Consider the following 24,452-nt stretch of genomic DNA (forward strand, 5'->3'; position numbering starts at 1 on the left):
TAATACCATTGTAATAATTAAATAGGTAAATTTATTTCAACTATTAGTTATTTTCTGATTGTTGGCTATGTACTAGAACACTGTCTGCAAAGTTAAAACACTTGATAATGTCATAGTGTGTCATTTATAAAGTCTTTGTAACTGATTAATACATACCATAATGCAGCCATAAACATTACAGGCGTGGCTAGCTATTGAGTTGAAACTAATGCCCATAAATCTTGTTTGCAAGGAGTGTGAAGTAGGCAGGTGGGGAGGCGACTGAAGCTGCAAATCAAACACGTAAACCTGGAGAGCTGGTTTGTGTCCTTTCCTACTCACTATTTACTCAGTTTTCACTTACTCTTTGGTTGGGTTAGCAAAGGATTGTGGTTTACGTTCAAATACCACGAGTCAACGCGTACACTAAACCAAATATCTTGTCATCTGCGACACCATACACAAAACTATGCTGTATATAATTCATAACTAATGACATTTGTAACCCATTGCATAAGTAATTATTATTAAACCATAGTAATTAGTCATCATTATCATCGGTTTACCCTTATTAAAGGGGTTCGCGGTGGTAGTGATACATCTTGATGAGAGACGATCTTTGACATTGAGGAAAGGGAGGGGAGGCGGAAACTGAGCGCGTGTGCTTTATGACTCACGAGTGCTGGAAGGAAAACTGTAACTAGTTAACTGTATTCAACAGACGCAGATTCAGACCCCTTACCAGAGCCGCACGCCGGTTAGATTACCAGACTTAAAAAGGGCAGTGGGCGTTAGTTTTCTCCACCATAAAAGCTCTCCCAGGAGGGGGGGAAACTCAGTGAATTTGTCCGGTTTTGTGACGCGCTCCTCCGCTGCGCTGCGCCCAGACAGGTAAGCTCACTCAACAGCTGCGATGAACAATGCCTGGTTGATCAGCTCGAGTTTGAGAAGTGTAAAAACTTCTTCTGGAAGTGTGTGTTACTCACTCGTCGGTTTTTGCCCCGGGCTTCAGGTGGATTTGTACCAAACAAGTACATTTTCAGTTGAGGGCTCCTTAAAAAAATAGTCAGATGGTTGACTGTGATAAAAAAAGACAGCTGGGCTGCGAAACGCGTTGGTAACAAAGCCGAGGAACGAGGTGTTGAGCGGTTTGAGAAAACATGTGTGACAGATTCACATCAACATGTTGGAAAAGCTCTGAGCGGAAATCACCATGAGCTCGTTGTCTGTTTTTACAGTTTGTGTTTTTCTTTCAGGTATAACCGGTGAGAACAATAACCAACCATGAATCGTAAGCTCTCTTTTTTCCCTTTTTGTACTATATAGCCTTTTATTGTTTTCTTCCTGTTTTGTTACAGGTGTCATCTGACAGTTTGATATATTGTTGCGTTTTGGAGAAGTAAAGTTTCAATCTACTTTTACTCGAGTAGTTCTTGTTGGCTAACATTTCAACTTAACCATCGTAGAGCTTCCACTCTGGTCGATTAACCGATCACTTCAGTGAAAGTTAGTTGGCAGCTATTATGTAAATGGATTATTTAAGTAAATAAATACAAGATTGCTTTCCTTTTCCTGGTCTTATATTACACTATATTGTAAATCCTTTGTGTTCAGTTTTGACTTGTTGAATGAAACAAACCATGTGTAATGGGAATTTAAAAAGTCTTCTTTAAATGTGAAAATATTATATTATATATAACTATATAGTAAAGCTGCATTTAATAGTTTCTTTGTATTTTCTTTTTTACAAGATATAAAAATCCATATATGTCTGTTTTATGTTTTTATTACTGACCATTCTCACAAGCTATAAACCTTTATTGATTAAAGCTGCCTATAAGTCTGTAATAACATAGAACCCAAAATGACATCTTTATTTGTCTTGTTTTGTCCTGCCAGTAATCCTTAAACCACAAAATTTAAATTTGCTGCAATGCAAAGCTCAGAAAATGAAAAAAAAAAAGGCCCAAAGCAATGGCATTTTTGCTGTTTCTGTTAAATCTGTGATTATTGCAGCTCTGAGTTTTTATATTACAGTTACTAGTAATGTGTTTCTCTTTTCCGTGCTCTGACTAATACCATTGCATCACAGCTATTCAGAAACATAGGAGTTGGACAGGTTTGTTTCAGTCCCAGCTCTTAATAATAATCAGATTACTGTGTCTCAACAGTGAATATTCCCTCCTCAGCCAGCAGCTGCGGTGTTACACAAGCCACTCTCAGCAGACTGGGAGCTGAAGATAGAGTGCTGTGACATTTTTAACATGCTTTTTTTATCTTCCAGATACAGATAGCGAAAATTTGACAACAGCCTTTACCACCACATATAAAAGCAATAAAGTGTGTAAGTACATTTGTCTTTCACTACGATTGTTTTTACTTTGCTTAGACACAACCAACAAATGTTCTGATATTGTGACCTTTAGTTATAGTTTTTCTTATTTTAATAAATAATGTTTATATTTTTTTTCTTCCCCCATTTTTTTTCAGCCCCAGATGTGGCACTTGTTGAATCACTTCCCACACAACCAGCATCCACTACCGTTCAGGGTACGCTCGAAAGCTTTTTGTTTTATGTTTTCCTTTACTGGTTGTCTCTTTTTTAACTCACAGCATTACAAATGGCAACATTTACTCAAAGTAGAAGTATATCCTGGTGATGCATGTCTACTTAGCTCTTGTTGTGTGACTTTTTTCTTCAACTAAATACTTCAAAATCAAGAATCGAACTGTTCAGTAGTACAAATCATTTTGAAAGTGCCCTAGGTTCCTTGTCTGCTAATTTGATGTCTTCAGCGTGAAATTATTGCAGTTTGAATCCCTCCCAACCTTTAAACAACACATAGCTGTCCAATTCTGCTTCTTTCAAATAAAAATCCAATCTCTCAAAACCGAAGGGGAAAAAAAAATCTCCTGAGCTCTCTGTATACTTTAGAATTGGTTTTAGGATTTTACTGATCCTTTTTAACATTGTAGTCCCAAAGTGCATAGAATATTACTCTGTATTAGCCAGGTCCTCCAATATGGCTTTACTGGCTGTTCCAAAATTGATGAAGACAATGCAGCTCAATGAACTGATCATCAGCAAGTCTAGACACATATATAAATACATATGTTTTGGTAGCTTGCTGTCTGGAGCATTCAGGTGTGTGTGTAAGTGTGTGGGGACAGCTGCCAATCTTCTCAGGAGTTGACATCCCACCAAATTCACTGTCATACTGTGCAATGATTAGAGAACCTACAGAAAACAAACCAGATTCTACAGGCCCCAGTTAGCACCTTAAAGTTAATGAAAGTACTATTAGAAAAAGACTGAACAAGTATGACTTCTTTGAAAGTTTTGCCAGGAGAAAGCCTTTTTTCTCTAAACAAACATGGCAGCACAGCTTAGGTTTGCAAAGTTCTCAACAAACCCCATATCATTTTGAAATGGTGTCCTTCTAGATAGACAAGACCACGCTGAGTATGTTTGACCATAATGCAGAGCACCATGTTTGGTGAAAACTAAACACAGTATATCAGCACAAACACCTCATACCAGCTGTAAAGCACGGTGGTGGAGGGTGTGATGATTTGGTTTTGTTACACAGCCACAGGATCTGGGCCCATCTGTCCGACAGCTAAAGTTTGGCCAACAATGGGCCATGCGACAGGACAATAATCCTAAGCACAGGAGGAAATCTACAAAAGAAATAGCTGAAAGAGAAAAGATTCAAGGTATTGCAGTGGCCCAGTCAAAGTCCAGACCTCGACCCAAATGAAACGCTATGGTGGGACCCTAAGAGACCCCCAACACTGAACTGAAGCAACACTGTGCAAAAAGTGAGATAATGACAGTGAAACAAAAAATAATTGCTTATTGTTGCCAAAGTTTGTTCCACAAACTGATGAATCACGCATGGCATATAATTAGTTCTTCCACATACTGCTTCTGCATTTTGGCTCAGTTTATGCTAAATGCTGACACGGTGTAACATGTCACGTGTTGTTCTTCACAGGTTGTTTTTAAAGATCTTGTAAGGACTACATAGTGTTTCATGTACTGATTCGTAAATCCTTAGAAATGAAAGCAGATGTAACTTATTACATACTTGCTTATTTTTTTTTTATTTTGGACGGTGCTTTAGGGGTCTCTTGACTTCTTAGATCACTTCTGAAAATACATTTTTGTAGACTTTGTGTGGCAGCTTTTTATAACACTTCTTTAAGCATTTGTTTATCCTTTTTTTCAAGTTTTGTGTATTTTTGTTGTACTTTTATTCCTTTAGTAGCATTAATTTGTTGAATTGTATTTATTTTGGTATTTACTATTGTACATTTGATTTTCAGAGTACTTGGTAAACTATTTTTAAATATTCTATTTTCTTTCCCTCAGTGTTAACAACAGTTGCTCCCACAAGTTCAGACTCTGCAGTTATTGCAGGTAACTGTTTGCACTTTATCTTGAGATTTATTTCTTCTTCTTCTTTTTTTTTTTGCTGCAGTTCAAAGTGTCTTCTAAACCTGCCTTTCCCCCCCCCAGTTGTTGTTATTCTCATTCTGCTGACACTAGCTGCTTTGAGCTTTGTGCTCTGCCGGTATCTGTACCACAACAGAGGGGACTACAGGACGACAGGGGAGCTGGCTCCAGGAGAGGACCCTGATGAAGAGGACAATAACAAGCCTGCGCCCGAAAAGAAGGAATACTTTATATAAACCTGGTGGAAGACTTACAGCGAGTTAGTTGAGCTTAAGAAAATGATCTGTGGAAGTGTGATAAGAAGGAAAACTATTTCCTTGCATGTGTGTTTTGAGAGAAACCCGTTACTGGCAGCACACTGTGCAGAGAAAAAAAAGCCTTGTTGAAGATATTTTTCTTTAAAAATGCAAGTGAAACCAAAGAAAAGAGTACCACTGTGAGGGTGAATGTTGATTGGCTGAAGGAGGTGAAAGCTGAAGTTGTGCACAGGTTAGCAGAGCCAAGCACAAAATAGTTACATGATCAGTAAATGCAAAAAAGTCAAATCAAAGGAGTGCCTTGAATGTAATATTTATCATCCTCATTTAAATTTCTCTTTATTTGCCATTTCAGTTAGTTACCATACTTTTCCCAAACTAACCATGTTTAAGATGATTTCTGGTGCTATTATGGGCTGTTACTTTCATATTCATTTGCTTTTAAGAAATACTTTTTTTATGCAATTCTTTTATTATAAGCTGGTCAAAGAAAGTGGTTATCTTTTAATAGAACAGGACAGCTACACAATTTTTCTTGTTCTTGGTTGTGTTTTGTATACCTGAAATGGTTGCTGGTTACTTCCTTATTTATTATAAATGTGGAAGTCAATTAAACTTGTTTTTGGACAAGTGTTATTACCGTGTGACAGTGTGTGAATGTTTTAATGCATTGCTGCCCCCAGTCTGACATTGCAGACAATGCACTAGCACACTGCACATTAGACTGAATAGGTACACTTGGCTACATCCAATGTAATGTAAAACCTGCTCAAACCAATATGTTGTGATGCTGTTTAGTCTTGAAAGAAATTCCTTAATTTACAAGCCATCTATGTCCACTGTGAGCGACCATCTTTGAACAGAGAGGGTGGTTTACGACACTGTCTGCCACCTGTAATCCAGTTTTGACATCCCTTCCCAGATGCCTTAACGCCCACTCACATCCTGGGCCTTTTGACCTCAGGAAATCACATGATAGGGTGGGGCTAGGTTTCACAGCGGGGTCACCCGAAACCTTACCTTGGCTGATTGTGATCTAAACCCGTTTTCACACCTTGGCTCGTTTGATTAGGAAGAGGATCAACAGGGGGTCCATGTCCCTGTTGGGGGAACACTCCCATAGGGCTTAAATCTGGGACTCGCCACCATTTGACCCTAGAATTGAAGAAGCTTCTTGGATGAGAGGTGAAACGTTTTCAAGCAACTTAAAGAAGTCCAGACACTTTTCTTCCTAAGCTTCTTAGACGACGATGATCTGGATGACTGAGAACCTTCACAGACGTATTTCTTAATTTACAATAACCAGAATCGCAATATTTTCCATTCTTATAGGACAGAAATAATTACTTAGCCTGATGTTGTAATGCATCATAAATGTGTAAGAACAATGAACTGAAAGCAGTGGATTTGCTTCATTTTGGTTTGGGAGTTTAAGTATTCTAGGATCTTGTTAGTGTGTAATGTAAAATGGAGCATGAGATGGACAGGTGGATCAGTGCAGCATCAGCAGTAATGCAGGTAGTACGCCATACCATTATGATGAGGACAGCTGAGCCTATGGCCATTAGCTCTGGGTATCAAAAGAAGGAATGAGGTTGTGGACACATGGCTGAATCAAATATCCTATGCAGGGTGCCTGGTCCTGGACATAAGATCAGAAGCTCAGACATCCAAACTTATACTAGAGGAGCGAGTTGATCGCAACACCTAATTGGATGCTTCCTGGGCACCTTGCTTTGGAGGATTTCCTGGTACGTCCAGCTGGCAGGAGACCCATAATACACTAGAGAGAAAATACATCTCACCTGATCTGGGAACGTGTTGGGATCTCTCAAGATGAAGTGAAAAATGTTGCGGGGAGAAGAACATCTGGAATACTCTGCTTAGCCTGCTTCGATTCAGAAAATGGAGCGACTGATGCACAAAAGGAAGACTTCGCTATGTTTCAAATTTCCAAAATAACCTTTATTCTAAACTTACATTTTAAATTTTAAGTTTAGTATAAAAAAGTTAAGTGCACCTAAGTTCTTTTTTCAAAGTATTCCATCTTTGACATGTCTCAGCAAACTGTAGTGACACTCATCTCCTTTAGTAATCTTAAAAGATAGAATGTGTACCAAAGTCCATCACATCACTTTAGTACATACATCTATTTTAGAAAATATTGTAAAGAGAATCCCTGAACTATAAATGTCCATAATCCTTCAACAAAGAGTGCTCCTTTTGCTGGCTGTGGTTGGCATAGCATCTACTGGTCAGCTGTAAATTACAGTACTTCATATTGCTGGGACAAAGCCACCGTTATGCTGCTTTACAAACAATCAGAGCATAGATGGGAAAAAAAGATAACGTTTGTACAGTTTCTAAGTTTTGATAGCTGTGGCCTCCTTTTCCAATGAAGCTGTATGAAATGACAGCATGAGCGGGTAAATAAATGGACATGGAGATGACTGTCACATCTGGTGCTGCAGCTTTATGTATGAGCTGCGGAGGAGAGGTTTATTAGAAGAGTGATGCAGGTTTCCAGACAGATGATTCTTCTGACTTAAATAACACTTGAAAACACTAAATGTTGGTTGACAAGAAAACAGGTTTTGTTTTCTGGCGGCCACAGCTGTTAAAACTTGATATGCTATGTCGGATACCCAGTGACACATTGACGCTCGACACAAATGAACAAGTCTACAAATATTAGCTGATGGTATCCATACAGGCAACTTGCCTATGTTTAGCAGTCTTCTGTCAGTTTGCCAGATTATGTAATATGTTACGACCCTAAGGAAACAAGTTTAAACAGCATTAATTTTTTTTTTTTTTAAATCCTGGAAATTAAACATTATGCCGACAGTCATTTAGCCTCTTTGCAAAAGGTTTGCATACACGTGCAGCCAACTGAACAATGTGACATGTCAAAAGTTTTAAAATTGTTTAGACTGAATGAATTTTAAAATGTGAAAAGTGCTAAAAAAAACAAAAAAACAAAAAAAACCCACCCACACAAAAAATAAAATAAAAAAAAAAAAATATCCCCAAAATATCACAGCTTTCTTAAAAAAAGCATGAAAACTGATTTAAAATAAAATAAAATAAAAAAAGCCCCTTGTCTGCAACTCCTCTCTTTTGCTTAGCAGTGCATTTCAGATAAAAAGTACTTTAATCTAACTTGTACAGGTGCAAAAGTATGCAGCAACTTAAAGATGCAGTTTACCCACATTAACTAACAATTGCAGTCACATCAGATGACCATCGGTTCCAATGGCCAACAGTGTCACAAATTCTTGTCCAAGGAAAAGTTTGCTTTTAAATTGTGACATTTCAAATATGACGTCACAACCAAACATAAGTGCATTGTAGACCAGATCTTTGGTACAACCAGCTCATTGGTTATACTAACAAATTTATTAGCCTAACTACTTGCGTAAGTCACTTAAATGTGGAAAAGTAAAGAAACACTGAAATATAAGTCTCAGTAACTTTGCTGAAAATGTTACCTAGAAATGAATGCTATCACCAAAGGTGACATTTTTCTGTGAAGAATAAATACTTGATGATCTAAGATATACTGCGTGAAAAGGAAATAATGAAAAGTAGTTTAAATCTGTACAATAAAACATTTAGTGTATAAACTCTGGGTATCCGACTGTGAAATAGAAACAAGAGACAAAAAAGCTAAAATGTTACACCAACCACCCCTTCCCATCCATCTTTCTATTTGGATTTACTTTAATTTTTCTTTCCTTTAAGTTTACTGAAGTTAATTTGCTTAAATTTAGGGCTATCCCCAGTGCTCTTTGGCACTTGACTATGTTCATCTACAAGTTGCCCAACAAGGTACAGTAAACCACTTTCATATTGCAGTAAATCTTTTGATTTTTTTATTCTTTTTGCTTTAATTTCTTTAATTTACATGTGATTTAAATAGAACAATCTCTCAGAAAGTTCACTGTGCAACAAATTTTCCGTGGTATTTTGGATACTGTGCAAAAGACAAGACATTTCTAGCTAAAAGCATCCAGGATGCTGACTTTTTTTTTTCTTCTTTTTTTTTTTTTTTAAATAGTTGAGATGTAATTTCTCATAATCATACTGGTACTTACATGGAACTACTAGACACCTATTAATTGAACTACACTAAAAGTTTCAAAAAAAGACAAGTGGATGTTTTTTTTTCTTTTTTACTGCAACTTTGTAACTGCGTTTCACTTTCACCATAAAGCAGCTAAACTATATTTATGCGGGTCTGATATTTCAATATTTCATTAAAGTATTTTTACAGGAGTACAAGAACATCTCAGTGTAATTTGCGACCATTCAATCAAAGAAGAGAAGATCTTGTTGACAAATAAAGATGCCTGAAAGAGGTCAGATCTGGAATGACCAAAGAGGTTAGACCCAATGAAGAACTATGGAATGGATTCTGTAACATTACAATTTTCACTTGTCCTCTTCAGGCAATGGAGTTTATCATTTCATCTCTAGGTCAGAAGTGGAGTACTGTACCTTTCACAAGGGCTCTAAAATATTACATTCCGTTAGGTGATATCAGTATTGTGGCATGGCCAAGCAGCCTGAAGAGGGAGGCATATGGGATGGGGAAGTACTGGGGCATCATCTGGGATGGGGACATGGTTTAGGCATGAAGAAGGAGCTGCTGTTACCAGATGGTATAACCTCCACTGGATCCACCCAGGAAGAAGTTATTCTTGCGCTGTGTCATTACAACATTGGCACCTTGCATGGCAGCCAGCTGAGCGGCATTAGGGGGGTGTCCAGGAGGTGGGGGCTAGCAAAGGAAAGAAACAAGCACAAACACAGTTAAAGAGTTCCTCATTTTAAAGTGCATCTCATCTAAGGTGGATATGACTTCTTAGGATGGACACTCACTGGGATGGAAACACTGCTGCCGGCCGTGAAGCGAGCACCAGCATCATATCCGCTCTCCACCATCACAGTTGAACCATGCGGGTAGACTGCTCCCATTGGATAATAAGCCATGGGGACATTCTGGCCCACTGGCCCAACTGGCATATGTGGCTGCATGGGCATATACACCTGAGCACCAGGATAGGGAGAGGACATCTGAGGCACCTGACCAGGCACCTGAGGTGGAAGCACATATCTGGGCTGGTATATCTGGAGACACAGAGAACAGAAAACAGATTTTTCTTTTGTTTATAAATGTAAGTGCGAGTTTGAACTCTGCTCATCATTTGACTTAAATACGGATTGGTTACCTCAGAATATGCAGGTGGTGTGTCTGTGTAAGGAGGTGCCTGAGGAGACATTTGCATAGCAGGAGGGTATACAGGTGCAGTGCTCTGCTGAGGGTACACAGCCTGCTGTGGATATGAACCTGCAAGAAAAGATTTTACATTAAAGGAAAGAATTAAGAAAGAACAAAACTCTGAGGGACCAAACATTCCTCTGTCGTGCCTAGTGGTATTAATACATTTTCTACTGTAATAAAAATGTCATTTTGTTAAAATGTGGACAATAGAGGAATGCAACACATTCAATTTTGCTTATGGGGTCAATGTCCATTGTCCAGTGAACTTGAAGATGGCTTCTGAGAGCCTATTAGTAAGATGTAAATTTCCCCAAATATTTTTTTTCCAATAGTTACATATTCATAATCACAGAAAACCACAAAAAACAAAACAACCCCCCACAAACTGTTTCTTCGGGAGCAGATTATAACAACTCACAGTACAAAGGAGAAAAATGAATATATAAAAAATAAGATTCAGGGTTTCTTGGCTACACACAAGTTATGTTAAGTAAAATTTGTTTTATTATTACTATTATAAGAAAAGGAAAAAAATAACCCCATTTAAAAAAAAAAAAAAGGGGTGGGGTGGGGGATGCTACAAGTGATCAATTAATAAATCAATAGAAAATTAATTAATTCTGATATGCAAAATAATATTTAAAAGTAAGAACTGCACTTCTCCAGTTTTAACTTAACAAGTGTGACTGGATATTTTTTTCATACTTACTGCTCTTCTTAAACCGAAAATGTAACTAAGGCAATAATAGGCAAATTAAAAATAATTTATGTATGTCTGTTGTGAAACTCTAGTCTAATACAAACGCAGACACGGAAAATAAAAACCTGTCTGACTGGAATTTATTTATTTATTTATCTTTTATCGTTGTTGTTATTTTTTGTAACTTTTCCGGACAAAGAAAAAAAAAGGAATCCTCCTATTCCCCGATGTCGATATCGTTCTCCTCTTAAATTACACAATTACATATTATTTCCTCGATACAGATAGCCGATACATCTTTTTAGTCAACTACAATCATAATCATCAAAAACCTAAAGAGTTAAAATGTACAGATACGAACGAAACTGGGGACAAAAGAAATGAATGTGTTTAAATAAAATAGTCAAATAATATATGAGGATATAATACGTAAATTGACAACAAAAGAAACCAAATATTACTAAAATGAGCCTCGCACATTATATTTGTATGATGGGTCCTACAAAAGAGAAGGAAAGAGAGTCACGTCAGCTGTGCCTTTAAAATGTGCCTGTCTACAGAGATATTAGCTACCTAGAAAACATGTGACCTGCCCACTAATGGTATACGAATATAGAGAGACAGTAAATGTAAGATTTCACTGTAAACAGCTTCACTGCTAACAATATAGCCGCCTTGGTTCAGAGTAGGAGCCACACTGTTACCCAGGAAGCGTCGGGTTATTGTTATGTACGTGGCTAAACGTGAAGTCCGCTTCGGAAAGCCATAACGGCAGCTCTTCGTCTCTAGTTAATCACGTCAGCGTCGTATAGCGAACAGCTGACTAATTATCTAAACGAGGTCTGGAGAAATACCTTTGTTGTTCATTGTCGTGTTATAATTCAGAGGCTGAAGAATATCAGGTTAAACGGAGCTCTGCGTATCTTCTCACGGCCTTAGTTCAGGTCACGGCTTCACACAATCGTCCACTTCCTTGTTTTTCAGCTTCTTGTTGTTGTGGAAGTTGTGACGTCACCCGTTCTCTATCTATCTGCGGTTGCACGCACGGTTTTACGTGCACGCACGCGCCCCCTACTGGTAGAAATGGAGCAGAGGTTAGCCGCCAGCTGGAAGGAAAAAAGGATTGTCTTGGTTTTAAGGCAGAGGGCGTCAAATTTACTTTTATTAACGCCCACACTGATAAAGTTGGGCTCACATCAAGGGTCATGCATACCTAGCTGCTTCTTCTTCTTTTTCATCTTCGGGCTACTCGATGTACGAGCTGGACACCACCTTATCTGCCCCCATTGCACCATGTTCCTGCCATCCTCCTCTGTTACACTAACCCTCTAAATGTCCTGCTTCACTACATCTATGACTCTCCGCTGTGGTCTACCTCTTTTCCTCCTGCTTGGCAGCTTACAAACCACCCACTCCACCCTACCTGCACTCTTTTCTTCACCTCTGCACTGCACTGCATTGTTTTGGATGGTTGACTCAAGGTATTTAAACACATGAACCATTTTCCCTGATACATCCCCGATGTAATCCTACCCTGACCATGAACCCATCTGTCACTCTTGCCATACAATCAATCCTACCATAAAATTATCCTGGATAATGCTGGTCCATGTCCCATACAGTAATATCACACACAATTCGGTCCGCATGAAGGCCTCAAAACAATCAGCAGAATTTCATGCTATTTACCTCGTTTTTATATTGTTTAATCAATCACAACAATAATAAAAAAATAAAAAGATCTTTGGGGAGTTCACATGTACCACATGTAAACTGCCTTCTAATAAGAAAATATATGGACATAGATATTTATGCAGGATAACCTACATTTATTGCTGGGCACAATTTGCAAAGGGCCCTGGACCTTGGGTTTGACATATGTACTTTAGGGCCAGTAAAATATAACAGAAATATACAATATTATAACACCATCATTGCTATTTTCTTGCGTGTCCTTAATAAACTCTTGCGCGTCCTACACAGCATCCTCATATACAATTTGGTCCAGATAAAGACATCAACAAATCAACAAAAATTAATAAATCAATTATGTTAAGGTCGTTTCAGCTATTCATGTTCATAAACATGAACATGAACATTATTCATGTTCATAAACATGAACATGAATAGCTCATAAACATGAAACACTCTACACAAGAATAGCTCTCTTGTGTAGAGTGTTTACTAAAACTTGCTTACTAATTAACTCTTATCAGTTATATCCTGTTTTACTTTTATATTTAGTTGTCTTTTAGGTATTATTTTAAGTTTTATTTCCTCCCCTGTCTAGTGATCTTGATTATCTGCACCTGTAGCTTGTTTTCCCCAGGTGTCTCCACTCTGTCCCGATTAGCCTTCTGAGTATGTGTGTATGTATACAATTAATCTCAGTCAGTAAAACTCCCGAAAATCATTGGGATGGCAAACCAAGCCGATAAAAAATATTAATTTTTGGCATTTGTTTATCCTGATGGGTTACCTAAAAAAATTAACATTATTAAAATGGTTAGTTTTGTGTGAGTCAACTCATTTATTCATCAACTAAATGATGACCTTTGATCTCGGAACTACACATTCATTCCTTATGTATCACATTCAGAATTAACACGGGATTATTCAAAATAGCACGACTGTCTACACCATGATCAAAGGTTATATATTATCTTCCTATTTAAAAAATATGTTATGACAATCATCAGTCAGAAATGTTTTAATCCAGTGAGAAACACATATAGAGCAACCACAAAAAAACATATCTACGTCATTTTAAGAAGAAAGCCCACAAGTCTCCATAATTATTTCTGCTGTATTAAATAATTTAATTCTCGTTCACATAAACGCAAAAACGATGCGAATATCGTGATATTACAGACAAACAGCGGTGTTGGGAAATTGAAACGTATCGGCACAGCGTTCATGAAAGCGTCTCCATTGCTCGTCTTTGTGTGCGCTACTTCCCCTTTAAGAGAACCATGGCACCTCTCAAGTCGAGGCAGACATTTTTCAATGCAAGATTTTTTCTTGCATAAATTATGTTCATGACGTAGTGCAAAAGGCCAATTTTGTAGCAATTTTGACCGACTTTACAGCTCAAATAGGATTCTGTGAGACACCTCAAGGATTTTTGATTATCTGAACTGTTGCAGAAAGGGCATCGTCATTAAATATTAAGAGACAGGAGATCCTAACATTGCAAGCCTCCTTATCAATGCAAATACCTCTTTTGTGTGCGGTCACAGCGCCTGTCTGGGAGCTGAGATGAATTTTTAATTATGTGTGACTGAAACAAACTGTGACAAGGACCTTTTTAAGAGCCGGGGATTACAGAAAATAAGCTGCATATACGCGGTAAGTTGAATATAATAACCGGACCGTATTCTGGCTTGCGCTTCGCGCATAGCAGCGAAATGGCGAGAGGAAATGAGTTTTGGTTAATATGCAATGTTCGTAATTAGCATAATTTATATATTTATGATAAAGAGAGGGAAATACATAATATTCGGTCTCTTGGCACGGATCGAGATGATTTCCGTCGCCTGTGCTCCGTGCTTGCTGCTTGTCCTCAAAAGTGGCCGAGGCGGCGAGACTTTTATTGGCCAGGATGGGGGTGGGGAGCCCATCAACACCCGCTGAAGTTTTTGACAGATCCTCATATCTAACGGGGCATTGCAGCAGGAAACGCACCGTCTCGAGTCTTTTTGTGATCCGTGGTGGACGCGTAACCACTTAACGTCCACGACCAGCGTGTTTGATCACGTTTTCTGCAGCTTAAGTGCAAAACAGTATGGCCTGTTTACAGGCCCCTTTCAAATAGTCTACTCGTGCAATGACTATAATAGCAATGAATTGAAAAGAAAGAAGAAAAAAAAAACCCTGTCCTCTGCATTTGGTTCTGTTTAAGCTGGGTTTGTCATTAAAGTGCAGACACTGTGGGCTTATCCGGAAAACTTGATACATATTTTAATTTCTATAATGGTTCTACATTTTTTAAATCACTTTTTTTTCTCTTTTTTGTTAACCCAGAATGCCAGGAAGACAGTGATTGTGGTGGTGCAGCAAGCCATGAACTCCCAGGATCTGCCTGCCAAAGATGCCCCACTTACTGTCAATGAGCAGGTAACACTCATGTGTTTGTTAGGGAGCAGTGGACCCCCCCCTTCCCAACCTACTCTTGCAGTGAGCTTAACTAAACATAACTTTGCCTTCGACTTGTTTGCTGCTGTTTGCTCCTGTCACCCTCCATGCGCCAGCGTGCCACTTCATAATGGAATGATTAACAGTCACACAGCAGACCACTGAGATCCCGATGCACTTTTGTGTTTTATAGACTAATAATACCTATGCTTGTGTTGGAAACAGTCTTTGAATTGCCATGCTTAATAATTAATTGTGGTTTTTCTCTCTCTAGTAACATTGTGTCTAGACATAGTCAGCAAACAAAAGCAATGCTCTTCACAGAAGCACAAAGGCAACCTTGAAGAAAGCATTGCTTGAGCTGCTTGTTGGCTGATGCTCTTATCATTGTTTATGTGTACTCATGCTCTTTTCATTTATGTCTCTTTTTTTTTTGTTTTTTTTTGTTTGGTTCATTTTGTCCTAACATGTGCTCGGCTTCTCTGTTCTCCTTAGCCATTCACTGTCTGACTGCAGAAGTCTTTTTTCAGCCATTTAAATCCTGCACTTTGAAATTCCCTGCCAAAGACAACCAGGTATGCATCCTCCTCTCTCTTCCTGCATTGTCTCTCTGCACCTTGTCCTCCAGCCCAGGTTGTCTTGCTGCCCCTCCACTAGGTCTGTCATTATTGCATACCACGAGTCATCAGCTAAGTTCTTCCAGAGGGAATTGACAAGGTGGAGAAATACTGAATTTACAGAATTTTTGTTTTACACCCCTCAGGTGCTAGGTCAGATGAGAATTATCTCCTGTTGTTTCATAAAATAATTGCACATAACTATTTTATTACATTTTTAATACAAACTCAAACAAAAGCAGAGGCCTTCTTTGCATTTGAGTCCTCTTAGATTTAAATCCTGATCGCTGTGCAGGTCATTGTGATGTCTGGCCATGAAACCATTCGAGTGCTAGAAGTAGAAGTCGATGCGTCTTCAGCCTCTTCAGCAGCTGATGGGAAGAGCGAATGCAAAACTGATGAGGGCGTGGCTGAAGCTGGAGAGCAACCTGATGCCAGCAGCACCCAGGACAGCCCCACAGTGCCCCAGAGCACAGGGGGTGGTGTAGGTAAATCATTGTCATCCTTGATAATGCTGGATAGCAGAGAACTCACTTCTCATATATCCAGACTTGTAGTGAATTCTTAATAACATCTGTGTGATTTTAAAAAAACAACAACTTAAAATGTAATTAATAACCAACTCTGGCTGTGCTCCTGCAGTGCTGGGTGAGCAGCAGCTGGTGTCTGTGGAGACTCCAGCTCCTACGGTCCAAACTCTGACCCCTGCTGTTCCCATCAGCGTGTCTCTGCCCCAGCACCAGGCCGCCATGCCCATCACTGTGCAAGGCTGTCCACAGGTCTGACTCTTTGAGATGCACACACACTGCACCTCATATTCATATTTAACCATCAGAGAAACAAAGTAGTTTTGCTGTCTGATTTTAAAGGTCGGTAGAAAGAGCTCAGAGTGGGTGGGAAAGCCATTTGGATTTTTCTCATTTTACATATTATTCTTGTAGAAAACGAATGCACCAGAGAGCCAAGTGTCAGTATTATTACATTAAAAAATCATTGTAGGTGATTTAGTGAGGTTGTATACCGATGACATTGTGCACTGTGAAAGTAAAAAGGATGAGCAAAGTTTAATCCAAGTTGCTGAACACATAGCCTGAGGCTATTAGCACAACATTTTCAGCAATTTCAGCAGTCAAAAGTAAAACCCCTAACATGCTTTTTTAAAAAAGAGCTTAATAGTGGAGTTTTCAGTCCACACACAGTAACCGAAGTATGACTATTTAGTTTCACTGTGTAAAAACACAACAGCAAAAATAATAAGGAGGCAAAATAGTCCACTGAAAGCACATTGAATACCTCGCAGGCATAAATGTTGATGGATTTTTTTTCACTAGGTGCTGACCCAGGAAAGTCTGGCCACTCTGATGACTGGTATGATGGCACAGACGGGGTCACTGGGTCAGCCGCTGCTCATTCCTCTCAGCATGCCAGGTTCCATCGGTGGCCAGGGCGGTTTGGCTGTTCTCACTCTTCCTACTACCAATGTAGCTACTCTCCCTGGTTTCACAGCGGCTAACCCAGCTGGAAGTCTCCTCAAACTGCCCTTTGCTGGCTTTCAAGGTAAAACAATTTATTTGACCTCCTATATCTTCAATATGTCTGCATTTGTGTTGACAAGATTACAAATAAAAAATTCAACAACAAATGCAGACATCATTATCTTCACCAGCTTTTTTATTGAATCTTGTGACCTTTTGTACATTTGATTGTGATATGAGAATAATAGTGCTTGCTTAAAGGGAATTGTTGAGTTTCAGCTCAATGAAATATGCTCTGTAATGACCTATACTGTGATTTCAGCCTCTTTGAATGAAATAAAATGAAATTACTAAGTTAATATATCTGATGAAGTAAACTGTCTAAATGGCATAAACATCTATGTCCTCCTATTATACTTGTAAATGTGTAATTGATGTTTCAGGTCAGATTTTCCATCAGCTATTATAAATTAGTGTGGTAAACACTAAACAATTAACCCCAAAAAACTAAACCACAACAAGTAAAAATGTTACCCCGAGCTACTGTAGACTGTATATAGAAAATGGACACCTGTTTGTCAGTGTAGTGTCATTGTCAAGTATCAAGCTGAAAGTTTTCTTTTCCTCAAGCTTAGCTTTTTTTAAAAGTAGTCATCACAAATACAGATAAGATGCAAACCAGTGGAAACTGCATGCTCATTGGTTAACTACTTGTCAGTGATACAGTTAAGCATACTTTGCTCTATCCTCCTTTTTGACTCTATTTTGGAATGTCATCTATAAAATGATAATCTTGTTGTGTTCACACAGACTTGTATCTGGTGATCGAGGCCATAAACTTATCAGGAAAGTCTAAATCAAGGCCATAGATCATGACAGGGCTGTTTTCCCATAAAATCCTATGCAACGACATGCATTTTTGCAAGCACAGTCGCCCTCTGTTGACCACTAGAAACACTGCAGATTTAAAGGCAATTTTGCATTGGCTTCACTTTCCATTACTAGCTGCTACATCGGACTGTACTAAGTACACAGAGCTGCTAGTATAGCTGTAGACTTTCCAACATACTGTATATGTAAAAAAGTACTGCACTACCTACACACCTACACATGCACTACCTGCCATGGATGCTCCAAGCGCACAGTTTCTATGCTGATGTTAATGTCAGAGAAAGTTTGGAGTTCTTCAGTTACTGAGTCAGCAAAGAGCTAGCTACCTTTATTGGCTATTTGCTTCAGCACACTGTAACTTTACCTTGTCTACAACTTTGTGTTGAGACTTGTTATACTGTTGGTATCTATCTATCTATCTATCTATCTATCTATCTATCTATCTATCTATCTATCTATCTATCTATCTATCTATCTATCTATCTATCTATCTATCTATCTATCTATCTATCTATCTATCTATCTATCTATCTATCTAAACTTCATTGCAGAACATTACAATGTTGCATAATATCTTTCTCAGCTGCAACTGTCCTGAACTCAGTCCAGCCTCAGCTGCAAGCCAATGCACAGGCGGTGTTCCAGTCTCAGTCAGCACCCATTCAGCAGGTGCAAGCAGCCATGCAGCAGGTGACACCTCAGGCCCCGCAAGTAACCGGTGCACAGATTACTGTTGCTCAGGTGGGAACAGCCCAGACGACCACTGCCACCAACACCATCTCTCCGTCCAACTTGTCAGTGGCAGCACTTCAGACTGCAGGACTCTCCATTAACCCCGCTATTGTAAGAAATCTCTTCCTCTGTTCATACCATTCTTCATTTGTCATCTTTCAAATACACAATGAACATGTTATGATCTTTGTGCCTAGATCAATGCTGCTTCCTTGGGAGCGCAACCGCAGTTCCTCAGTTCCCTTACATCCACTCCCATCATTAACAGTGCCATGTCCAGCATGGCTGGAATCACCAGTCAGATCATCACAAATGCCCAGGGCCAGGTGAGTGCCATAAAATACTGCTGCTGTAATAATATTATGTCAGTGAGCTTAGATTTGAGTAATGACCTTGTCCTGTTCTCATCCTGTTACCTGCCTTTCTTCTCTCTACTTGATTGTTTCAGCTAACAGGAAAATGCCTTTAATAAAATGAAAGCAATCCTGGCAGCAACACCATTGTCCTTGCAGTAGGAGCTAGACAAAACGCAGACTAGAGCACATATTGGACGCCATTAAAAAGAGAAATGAGACAAATAAGGGATTGGCAGACAGTGTTGTTTAGTTACTTAATGTGGCTCACACTTTTGCAAAACTTTTAAAATGATGCATAGTGAACTATAATCATCCCAAAGACAATTATATTGTTTTCATGCATGTCTGTTATGGAAAAATTGCCTCCAGCCTCCAGTTTACATTAGTTCACAGTGCTATTTCAAGGCAGTAGAGCATCAGACAATTTCAACTGAAACTGCTTGACCTCTAAATAGTTTCATTACTCATTCCCACCATTATTGCAGCCTTTTGGACTTGTGCAGTGTTTAATATTGAAAAATACAAGGCTTCTGTGACAGAACCTCTAATAGGATGTACATATTCCCCAGTAGCAAAAACACGAGCATATCAGGATACTGAATGTCCTAAAAGCAGATTTAAGTGAAAATCAGCTGAGAAGTTTATATTTAAATGTTTGTTTGGATTTCATTTTTAACAATGTTTTTAGGTCATAGGGACACTCCCACTTTTAGTGAACCCAGCCTCTCTGGCTGGAGGAGCTGCAACTCCCACGCTTCCGCTCCAGGGTCTCCAGGGTCTCCAGGTCCAGACTGTGGCCCCACAGCTGCTTTTTAACACACAGGGACAAATCATCGCCACTGTAGGGAATGGTCCTGCTGCAGTCGCAACTTCTGCAGCAGTTCTGCCTAAAACCACAGCTCCTCCTACACTTACCAAACCTTGCACACAGGTAGGAAATAACAAAAAGTACTGTTTGAGGTTATGACAAATTAAAATATTGTTGAACATTTAAATATTGGGGATTTGTTTTTGTAAAATTGGATTATAACACATTGGATCTAACAATTATTTTTATTAAAAATCCTCCCAGGCTTCAGTAACAACTGTCACCCAGTCACCGGTTGTCATTGCCCCACAGCCAACTGTACTAAAGACCGCCACCACACTCTCCCCCTCAGTTCCCATCACCTGTGGAGACACAGCAAAAGTGGGCCAGCTTGTCAGCAGTATGTACACCTGCTTCTCCTTCCCAGCCACTGATCTGTTTTAAGTAAGTAGATATTTTTAACCAGATTCTTCTGAATTGTAGAACCCCAGCAGGCAGTCAGCACAGAGGAGGGCATTAATCTGGAGGAAATTCGAGAGTTTGCCAAGAATTTCAAGATCCGTCGGCTGTCCTTGGGGCTTACTCAGACACAAGTAGGGCAGGCTCTCACTGCAACTGAGGGTCCAGCTTACAGCCAGTCTGCCATTTGCAGGTATTACCCTCCTGTTTTTGTTGCTCTCCACGCAGATGCTTTTTTTCTTCTACTTTTTTGTAATTCTTGTGATTGCAATTCATCTGTAGCCTTCATTTTATACAGCTCACTCGTCTGTCTTTTATGTAAGAGAAATGAAAATGTAACTGCAAGGGAAAAGCAAAGACGCTTAGTAAAATTAGTCCTGATATTCTAACTACATACAAGCAGTTTGCTTTTAATATATATGCTCACACTTTATTGTTTAGAAAGTTGCAAGTATATCTGTCAACATGCTTTTCAACAGTCATTAAATAAGAAAATAATTATTGTTATAGAAATAAGGAAAACTAATTATACTAATGGAGAGTCCTGCAGTCTGATATATCTATTATATTCTGATATAATAGAACAGGACATTACAACGTTACAGCTCACACTCATTTTTCTTGGTTTTCTTTTTACACCCGTATTGTCTGTTTGCACATGTTTAAATTAATTTATGGACCTTACTAACAAAATATAAAAAAAAGAGGGTAGATTTAACACTACTGTACATATAGTCAACCAAGGTTATCAAGAACCTAGTAAATTTGTCTGGCTGCAGTCTGCAATAAATAGCCAGCTTCGCTAAGAGGTACACAGTATATTATACATTACATTTATTCAGTTCTCAGCGTCAGTTACAACTCTTTCTTCAGCCATGTTTGAGTAATGGCTTTTCGGCTTGCAGTCGGTATTATCCTAAACATAAATTTGTCTCCAGGGCTTTTAAGTCTTTTGTTAATTTGTCCTCAAATATATTACCTTTTGATTTTACCCCTGTAGAGTACTGTAAAAATACTTTATTTCACCTTATATCACTGCTGAATCAATGACAGGGATCATTCACACAGCAAGATTAACCGCTCCAATGTGACATGAATAATAACAAACCTACAAACACCCTGCAAATCTTAAAGCCATTATTACAGGTAACTGAATTATACCTGTGCATTTGCTTCGGCACAGGTCTGTTTGTGCATAAATTGGACTTATGCACAGCTCATTAAGCATGCATCCAGGTTTGCTGTGGAGCTGCGTAACATACCACGTATTCCCATTACTGATGTGATGATCACAGTAATTAATTTGTGTATTGGATAAAAATTAACATTCTCAATAACAGCAGATGGGTTGCAGGGGGTTGATATAATACATAATTAATGATGATGGCTCCATTTATTTTCATTTGAAACCAGCCAAACGTCTTTGAAATGTTACTGTATCATATCATCAGGCTTACATATATATCCCACTGAGAAATAATGGCAATGCATGTTAGGGCCTCTAATTTGGAGATACTAATTAGTTTGGGCATGTGCAGTTTAGTGGTTTGTTTATGCATGCACATTCAGATGATCTCTGAGCCATTTCTTGCATCCCTAATCCCTCTGAAAAAGTTCAGATTGAACTTTTTTTTCTTTTGCAGGTTTGAAAAGCTGGATATCACCCCTAAAAGCGCTCAGAAACTAAAGCCTGTGTTGGAAAAGTGGCTGGCTGAAGCCGAGCACTGGAACCAGAAAGGCCAGCAAAATCTGATGGAGTTTGTCGGCGGGGAACCTTCCAAAAAACGCAAGAGGCGTACTAGTTTCACACCTCAGGCAATAGAAGTGCTCAACTCCTACTTTGAGAAGAATGCTCTGCCAACAGGACAGGAGATTACAGAGATTGCAAGAGAGCTAAACTATGACCGAGAGGTTGTGCGTGTATGGTTCTGCAACCGGAGACAGACACTGAAAAACACAAGCAAGATCAACGTTTTCCAGGTTCAGTAGTGACCTCATTCTGGGAGATTTTCTAACCGATCTTTTATCCTTTTGGGAATTTGAACATGTAATTCAGCAGCACAGAAGTGAATTGTGTTGTAAATATGACTGAAAGAATAGCAACTTTTTGAGAAAATTAAGAAATTACAAAGATCTTTTGAAAGAGTGCTAAAACTGAAGTATAATTGTGTTCTACTTGTTTACACTACTTTTGTGTGGTGCATAAGTCAAACTGCATGGTCCTCTTACCTTATACAGTGATATTAACATGTTATATTTAAAACAGTTCATGAACTTTTATACAAGTGGTTTTATAGGCTATCCCTCTGACTTATGTTAAGTGGTTATGTATTAAGTCACATTGAGTTTAGTTACATGTATGTCACGCTGCGACAATGGCTTGATGTTTGAATACGAATATGCTTGGGTCAGAATGGATAATGTGAAATTTCTAGCTGCTTTAATTTATATCCAGAAAGTATTTGTCCTGCATGAGCAGCTCTGCGAACATAAATGCAATGTTGCCTGACTGACATAGGACTCTGCAGGCTGTGGCTCTGCAGAGTAGTGGTTTACACATTTGCCTATCAGGAGAAAGATCCGGAGTCCTCACAAGGAGGACACACAAATCTCTTTGGGGTTGCATAGGGAGGGCATCCAGCATGAAAAGTCCAAATCAAACACGTGGAGCTACTTGCTTAGGTGACCTCCTGTGAGTAAAGGAGAGGCTGAAAGTAGCTTCTTTTTCTATAAGACTTTACAGACTATATTAACATTCATTTCATCAGATTTATTAGGTCCAATAAGCCCTTAAAGTCACAGACTCCTGATTGTGTTTTGGGACAATCATAACTTTGATATATTTAGTTGCTCATCATAAAGGTGAGCTTAAAATCTGTGCTCATCCTGTCTTTAATGGATGTAAGGTTTTTTGTTTTTTGTTTTTTTTTCTTTTTTGCACCTGTGTGAAGTGTGTGACGCTGCTCCATGTCCATGGGTAACAAGTTAAGTTATCAAACTAGTATTATAGCAGTCATCTATGGTGCCACAAGTGTAAATGTCTTTTTTTTCATGACGCTTTGTTTGTTTGTGACTAACTGATTGTGCAAATGCTCATGACATTTCTATGTGAATTTACGATCGTCTGACCTATTTTTAAACTTTTTTTTTCTTTACTCTTTTTTTCATTCGGCTTTTAGGTGCTCATATTACTCTGAGTGTCTTTTGCTTTCTCTTTGCTCATTGCTTTGACTGTTACATTTTTCATCTTGAGTTTGATTAAGTATATGTGGAAAATGGGAGCTTAATTGGTCTATTATGAAGTCGATTTAAAGCGGTGTCATGCCGTTTGAAACATTAGTAGCATTTTTGGGCACTCTTAATAAGCCTAATGTCAATCAAATTGATTAAGTAAATTAAAAAAAAAAGTGTGTAATTAACTGTTCAGTGAAGGAAAGCAGTTTGTGGTTTGGTGCGTTATGATATTCAGCCTAAGCTCTTAGTGAACACTTTGCACATGCAGTATAAAGCTACTTTCTGATTGGAAGAAAACAAAAAAAAAAACAGTTGGCGTCTTCTGTACTGATGTTTCAAGGATTCTTTGCACTTTAGTGACAGTGAAGGGTTATGAATGGTTAATCTACCGTCAAGGTTTCAGTTTTGATTTTGAAAGAATTCTCTTTGCTTTTTAATGTGCTTGAACAGTAGGAAGCTTTGCAAAATGTAGCAGTACTGGCAACAGTGCAGCCATCAACCTGACAAGCAACATCTATTATTAAGATTCGCTTCCTTTTTATGCAGATAAAATGTCCAATACTGCAAAGTATAAAGGCTATTATTATTCTGTTATGAGTTTGTGAAACGAATAATACATTTTATGTTCCAGCTAATATTTACCTTTTGACTGACGGTATGAAGGCCTTTGTTGCGGTGGACATGTACCTAACCATAAAGTAATAAATATTACAAAGGTTTTGTTTTCCTTGGTGATCAAAAAGGGAAGGCAATATATCATATTGATCAATATAAGTTGTCCAATAAGATAAATTAGATTAATAATATGAAAGTTATATTAATTTGATTCAACAACAAACATAAAGCTTTGTGTTTTTGGAGGATAAGGGAAAAAGAAAATTGGAAGCTGTTGTTTTTTTTATATATATAATTTTTTTTGTCAAATAAATAAACCCATCTTTATTACTTACTGATTGTTGTCTGTTGATATACATGACTCAAAAAATGAGAAAAAGAGTGTCTTTATTAATATACATTGTGGGCCAGTCATCTTCCAAGAACTGCCCACACACTCTGGTCACAGA

General features: G+C 38.5%; 3 protein-coding genes across 5 annotated transcripts; 2 read left to right on the forward strand and 1 right to left on the reverse strand.

The window, feature by feature from the left end:
• Positions 1-625: 625 nt before the first annotated feature.
• smagp (small cell adhesion glycoprotein) lies at positions 626-5,273 on the forward strand. Its single transcript, XM_087833692.1, has 6 exons — positions 626-870; positions 1,236-1,270; positions 2,264-2,323; positions 2,470-2,529; positions 4,355-4,402; positions 4,502-5,273. The coding sequence occupies exons 2-6, from the start codon at positions 1,264-1,266 to the stop codon at positions 4,672-4,674; spliced, it is 348 nt and encodes a 115-aa protein (XP_087689818.1). The 5' UTR covers positions 626-870; positions 1,236-1,263; the 3' UTR covers positions 4,675-5,273.
• A 1,365-nt stretch (positions 5,274-6,638) lies between these two features.
• dazap2 (DAZ associated protein 2) lies at positions 6,639-11,693 on the reverse strand. The gene is made up of 4 exons (XM_006794065.3): positions 11,537-11,693; positions 9,930-10,048; positions 9,580-9,828; positions 6,639-9,478 (listed from the first exon to the last, which is right to left on the reverse strand). The coding sequence occupies exons 1-4, from the start codon at positions 11,547-11,549 to the stop codon at positions 9,350-9,352; spliced, it is 510 nt and encodes a 169-aa protein (XP_006794128.1). The 5' UTR covers positions 11,550-11,693; the 3' UTR covers positions 6,639-9,349.
• A 1,993-nt stretch (positions 11,694-13,686) lies between these two features.
• On the forward strand, positions 13,687-24,317 carry pou6f1 (POU class 6 homeobox 1). Of its 3 annotated transcripts, XM_087834093.1 has the most exons (12): positions 13,687-14,030; positions 14,706-14,798; positions 15,347-15,391; positions 15,729-15,921; positions 16,076-16,212; positions 16,765-16,990; positions 18,383-18,642; positions 18,729-18,857; positions 19,576-19,818; positions 19,960-20,095; positions 20,179-20,347; positions 21,798-24,317. In XM_087834093.1, the coding sequence occupies exons 2-12, from the start codon at positions 14,745-14,747 to the stop codon at positions 22,141-22,143; spliced, it is 1,938 nt and encodes a 645-aa protein (XP_087690219.1). In that variant the 5' UTR covers positions 13,687-14,030; positions 14,706-14,744; the 3' UTR covers positions 22,144-24,317. The 3 variants fall into 3 exon arrangements, with proteins under 3 accessions (XP_087690219.1, XP_006794127.2, XP_087690218.1); XM_006794064.3 differs by lacking the exon at positions 15,347-15,391; XM_087834092.1 differs by lacking the exons at positions 13,687-14,030; positions 14,706-14,798 and having other exon boundaries at positions 14,991-15,391.
• Positions 24,318-24,452: the final 135 nt, after the last annotated feature.

Source organism: Neolamprologus brichardi, chromosome 20, assembly GCF_056152115.1.
Source record: "Neolamprologus brichardi isolate AB-2024 chromosome 20, ASM5615211v1, whole genome shotgun sequence".
Classification (NCBI taxonomy): Eukaryota; Metazoa; Chordata; class Actinopteri; order Cichliformes; family Cichlidae; genus Neolamprologus; species Neolamprologus brichardi.